Raw genomic sequence first — 5756 nt, forward strand, 5'->3', positions numbered from 1 at the left:
TTAAAAATAGGGACACTTTTTGTTTTTTTGTTTTTTTTTTTGTACAAAAAGTAATAAAACGATGCCTTGATAATTTTTTTTCTTTCTATTTTTCAATTCCATTGAACGTATTTTTCGTACGTCTCTAAACTCTTGGCCTACTATGTGTCAACCAACTCGTGCAATTATTTTTAGATATAACTATTAAAAGCATTCCTCATAATAAGGCTAACCTGAGTTTTTTTTTTTTTTCTAAATATTTCCTTCATATTCCTAAATCGGACACACGAATGAAGTCAATGAATTTTGATACTAACGTAAAATATTTCTTAAAAGTTCATCTTCATCTTTATTACAGAAAATACACATTTATTTACAAGAGTAACAAAAAATAAGAATGCATTTCGACACAGGATACATTTGCCTTCATTTCAAAAAGTGTGTCATCAATAAATAAATAGAACTGTACTAAAACTTTGTGTTTTGCACAGGATTCGAACTAGAGGCATCATTCCCCATCTTCTCATCGACAGTCCTTGCGATGCAATTTCACTTTCTCCAAAGAAAGCTATGCACAGCTGAGTCTTGAAAAAACAAAAATAAAAGACATGCATATGCACACATTTCCAACATTCGTCGTCAATAATAACTCTCTCGAGGAAGTCCATATGCAGCGCACGCGCAACAAATCGCTGTCCGTGGCCTTCTCTCGATAATAGCCATGACCTCTTTTGGAACATTTGCAGTTTCCCCCAAGATTATGAAGGAATCTAGCATTGTGTCGGCGCATTGGTCATCGTCTTTTCCCAGCTCTTGGCTTTCACCTGCGAATAACAGCATGATTTAGGCGGAACAATGTTTGCGACAGGCAAAACATTATTTACAGTAACCTATTTGTTTTGAGAAAAAAAAAAATTGTAATCGACTGTTGAAAATGTGTGCTACAATAGGCCGTAAACAATTCAGTTGCATTACATGCAATAGCTGTTTAGCAACTTCTCAACTTTATTAGAGTTAAGCTACATTTTGACCAATATTAATTATTTATTTGCTCTATAACTATATCAAAAGCGAGAGACATTGTGTAAAAAAAAATAAAGTCATGCTGGTAGCAAACAAATCCAGACGATCTGAAACACATGCAACAGTTGCTGGCTTTACAACTTGTGCGTAACCGTGTAGAATGTAAAGTAAATGTTTTGAGAGATCTTACTCAGTTGTTTACAATATCACATCATTAAAGACGAGAGATATTTGTGAAAGCGTACCATCTGAAAACAAAAACAAAAACAGAAAAACTTTCCCTGCACACTAGTGAGATGCAGACATGGACCAAGCGCCCTCCATCCTCCAAACCGAGAACGCGTAGCTCAAACGCTCGTGAGCAACATAACTACAACTTGCCATCTTGGAGTCCAGCTCGTCATTCTGTAGAACCTGATAGAGAAAGTCGATGTACCTGGCGGCGAGTTTTAGCGTCTGTATTTTGCTCAGTTTGTCGGAAGGTAAAGTGGGGATGATTTTGCGCAGCGCCGCAAACCCATCGTTGAGCGACTGCGTCCTCTGCCGCTCGCGCACGTTCGCCATCACACGCTGCGTCTGCAGCTCCTCAAAAGACTGAGGGCTGTTGCTGCTGTTGCTAGACTTTTTCCCCCTTTTCCCAAGGGTCGAACTATCGGAATCCTCCCCGTTTTTCCTACTCGACCGTCTTTTCCTTCCGCACCTCTTCGGTGGCCTGTCGGGCTCTCCGTCGCTGTTGCTGAGGCTGTCCGCAGGAGACACGGGGGAGCTGGTGGAGTCTCGCGCGGGCTCTTCGGGCATCTCGTTTAAGTCTGCTGAAAGCGCCTGCGAATAAAGACGTTATTCCCTCATGAGGGTGAAATACAATTCCAAGCGTGCGTTGCTTATGCTGGAGGAAATAACTAGGTATCCGGGATTCCAAGCAACTTTGAGTTAGGTTGAAAGGAAAAAGTTGGGGAGCTCTTATAGTCTGGTAAAGTGTTTGTGAGAAGAGAGATGATTGGCTAAGAAGGCTTAAGACGCGAGAAGGAGGGTGGGGGAAACTTTTCTTTTAAACTCAAGATATTTGCCTTGACAAGTCTGACAGTTCTTTGGTGAATAGAAAATAGATTTTAAAACAATGTACAGTCAGTACATTTTAGAATCAACTCATTATTTCCTGTGTAATTATAACCTACTTAATTCGGTTATTGGTTATTTCATCACACGGACATATTTTTTTAGAACCAAAATTCATAATGACCACAGCAACATTTCGTTTCTGAGACGAAAATTCATAAAAAATCAAAAATAATGAGAAACCACTGAGAAACATAACTATGTCCAAATATGTCTAATAACACACGCCTGAAGAAAGGTATGCAGGCAGTCACTAGACAAAGATGTGTCTGGCCTGTCAGGTTCAGCTTGATATGTGTTTAGGAATTATAAATGTGAAAGTATGTCTGAAAATATCACGTCTAGTTCGAAAAAAATATTTTAGGATTCAAATAAGTGTTTTGTTTTTTTAGACTCTGTGTTGTAGGCTATATACAGTAATTTCAATGAGTTATATATTACATAATTGTGACAGCCTTTTACTTGGAAGAACAATGTAAAACCCAAACCAAGACATACAACCTAAACATGTCAAGCGTAAATGATCAGAATCTATATACTTTTAACACATCAATAAAATAATGTCCACTGTAACACTGCACAGATTTGTAATTTTATAGTTTTGTTTATATAAAGTGAACTGATAAACGTTCTCCACCAGAGGTCGTGATATTCTGGTTGTAGTTTATTTTATTTTATTCCAAATTCGTAGTACGAGCGTCACAAGTGCTTGAATTCAACTGGCAGTGAACTAAATCAGATAATAACACAAATTAGCTTGAAATCCATCAGAAATCCATACTGATCTGGAAGACTGGCATGTATCCAATACAACTTTTAACATTTACAGTTTACACTTTTCCATCTCACCTGAGAGTAATAATTTCAATTCATCACATTTTAAAGGCAGAACTATCTCAAGACAAAGAAGAAACACATTCTCTTGTCTCACACCCTGTGATGCTGCATGTTCCAATCCAGGGACAACAATTGTATATAGATATACTAGTATATCCGAAAGTCTTTCAGATAATAACACTTGGGCTGCAGCCCTACCAAGGAGACATAAATTATCTTGGTAATGTCCAATATTCACCTCTTGCATAATTTAAAGCTGTTGCACAATTTGTGCAGCTAGGGCGGGGGATTGATAAACATGTTAGGGGATTTTGGTTCGGCTCAGTCCAATGTTTGTGCAGTCCTGTTTCAGCTCCTTGGGTCTCTTAAAAGACAAGTCCTGGATTCACATTATACATCTAACACCACACACGTGGCATATAATCGATTTCCCTGCGCAGGACTGCTGAGTGAGTGAGGATTTTGACTCGCACTAAGTACGTGATGATGATTCATGCTCTGACTCAAATATCGAGAAGTCCAAGAATCTGATATTTAACAGCTCCTCCCTCTGCACAGAGTGCTAGGCCGGATCCAGCACTGCTCTAAAGCTAGAGCACATCATTGAAGGCTCCAATAACTGCATTATCATGTATCAGCAGTACTGTGAAAGGAACAGTCTTGTCTCTGCTGGCCTTAACTCGTGTCAAGTGGTGAAACAAGCCATCAAAGTTGTACTGTATGCTTGCCTTGCATGTTTTACTATTGACTGTTCTCATATTCACTACTACCTCATCAGCGAATGTTTTTGAAGGGGAGGCAAAATGTTGAAGGCTTATTGCCATATCAATATCTTTCTCATGATTTCCTACCAAGTTGTTCTACCATCTTACATTGTAGGCTATACTTGAAAGGACAAACAGGCCTGTAAATCATTTCTAGGTGGGATATTCTGAGTAATAGTCTGATAGATAGAAAGATAGATGATGGCTAGATACATAGACAGACAGACAAACGTCTCAGGTTACGTATGTAACCATGGTTCCTCGAAGGAACGAGACGCTGCATCGGAAAGACGCTTAGGGAACGCCCTTCAGCCAGCAAGAGGCGAAGTTAGATCAGAGGACTCATAAGAAATAGAAATAGCATCTACTATCCACCGACTGAGGGTCTGTTTCGTAGCTGGAAGACCTCTCTTAGGGGGACCATAGCATATGAGCAGTTGATCCACCCTTCTCCACAGGGCAGCTCTGTGGACGTATGCGTCCAGCGCTCGCACTGGACACATACAGTTTAGCCTCTGCTCGTCTGGATCCCCAAAGGGCAGAGGACTGAAGGCCTGGAGTACGACAGGCCGTGGTGTAGCGGAAGGGACCTTAGGGACATAACCCGCTCGAGGGAACAAAAACGCTTTGGCCAGACCGGGTGCAAAGTCAAGATAAGACGGGGCCACTGACAGGACCTGCAGATCCCCAACTCTCTTGAGAGAAGATATCGCCAGAAGCAAGGTAGTTTTAATAGTTAGGTGGCGATCCGAGATCTCCTCAATAGGCTCGAAGGGAGGCCTACAGAGAGCCTCTAGCACCACAGCCAGGTCCCACGTGGGGACACGAGATCGTACCGGAGGCCTCAGCCTCAGCGCACCGCGGAGGAAACGTGTAACTAGGGGGTGTCTGCCCACTGACTGGCCACCAAGAGGGGCGTGGTAGGCTGCAATAGCCGCCACGTAGACCTTCAGGGTGGAGTGGGTCAACCCTGCGGAGAAACGGGCCTGCACGAACTCCAGCACTGTACCAACCGGGCAGTTAACTGGGTCGAGCTGGCGGTCTCCGCACCAAGAAGTGAGGGTCAGCAGACCGATCTCCTGAGGGCACTGAGGCGAGACGGACACTGTGTAATGCGGTGAAACCCGCTCCACCCCAGAGGTGCCTGCCCTCATGAGTCCTGGGCCAGTGGCGTCAGGACTTCTTGGCCGAGGACCTCTTAGTCTTAAGTACGGTCCGCAGATCCGACTTAGACTTCGAGGACCCCGACCCAGACCGCGAGTTTAAGCAACGCTCTGTTTTTGTGCCTCCCTGTATGAGGAGCTGGTACTCGGAGGGGGCTGCTCTCGCCCAGCAGCCCCCAGAGCTAGAGAGCGGCGAGGGAGAAACCGCTGGAACGCCGCCGCCTGTTTACGGGCCTCCTGGTACCTGTTGACGACTGAATTGACGGCATCGCCAAACAGGCCAGAAGGCGCAAGCGGGGCGTCCATTAGGCAGACCTTTTCTCTCTCTTTCATATCTGACAAGGTCAGCCATAAATGCCTGTCCGCCGCCACCATCGCTGTCATAGACCTGCCAATGGCACGGGCAGTCTCTTTAGTGGCGCGGAGAGACAAATCAGCGGTTCTCCTGAGCTCGGTAATATCCTCGGATTTTACCTGCTCACCCTCATCTAGCTCTTTCAGCAGGTCGGCTTGGTACGCCTGTAACACCGCCATGGTGTGCAGACACGCACCAGCCTGACCCGCTGCCGAGTACCCTTTGCCCACCCGCAGATCCGGCTTAGACGTCGAGGCCCCCGACCTAGAGCGTCGCCTCGACCCCCTGTCTCGACACGGGGGCGTACGTGAGACCACGCTCTGTTTTTGTACGTCCCTGTATGAGGAGACGGTACCCGGAGCTAGAGAGCGGCGAGGGAGAAACCGCTGGAACGCCGCCGCCTGTTTACGGGCCTCCTGGTACCTGTTGACGACCGAATTGACGGCGTGGCCAAACAGGCCAGAAGGCGCAAGCGGGGCGTCCATTAGGCAGACCTTGTCTGTCTTTTTCATGTCTGAC

At 44.8% G+C, this 5756-nt stretch overlaps 1 protein-coding gene across 2 annotated transcripts; it reads right to left on the reverse strand.

The window, feature by feature from the left end:
- Nucleotides 1–384: 384 nt before the first annotated feature.
- Nucleotides 385–1956, reverse strand: LOC107684561 (twist-related protein 2-like). Of its 2 annotated transcripts, none has more exons than XM_016480849.1 (2): nucleotides 1439–1956; nucleotides 385–803 (listed from the first exon to the last, which is right to left on the reverse strand). In XM_016480849.1, exons 1-2 carry the CDS (start codon nucleotides 1798–1800, stop codon nucleotides 800–802), a joined length of 366 nt encoding a protein of 121 aa, XP_016336335.1. In that variant the 5' UTR covers nucleotides 1801–1956; the 3' UTR covers nucleotides 385–799. The 2 variants fall into 2 exon arrangements, with proteins under 2 accessions (XP_016336335.1, XP_016336334.1); XM_016480848.1 differs by having other exon boundaries at nucleotides 1248–1956.
- Nucleotides 1957–5756: the final 3800 nt, after the last annotated feature.

This window comes from Sinocyclocheilus anshuiensis, unplaced genomic scaffold (assembly GCF_001515605.1).
Source record: "Sinocyclocheilus anshuiensis isolate Anshui unplaced genomic scaffold, SAMN03320099.WGS_v1.1 scaffold225, whole genome shotgun sequence".
Lineage (NCBI taxonomy): Eukaryota > Metazoa > Chordata > Actinopteri > Cypriniformes > Cyprinidae > Sinocyclocheilus > Sinocyclocheilus anshuiensis.

What these genes read in the sequence shown, in the direction of transcription:
- LOC107684561 (XM_016480848.1), bottom strand. Translation starts at nt 1,800, where the DNA reads ATGCCCGAAGAGCCCGCGCGAGACTCCACCAGCTCCCCCGTGTCTCCT.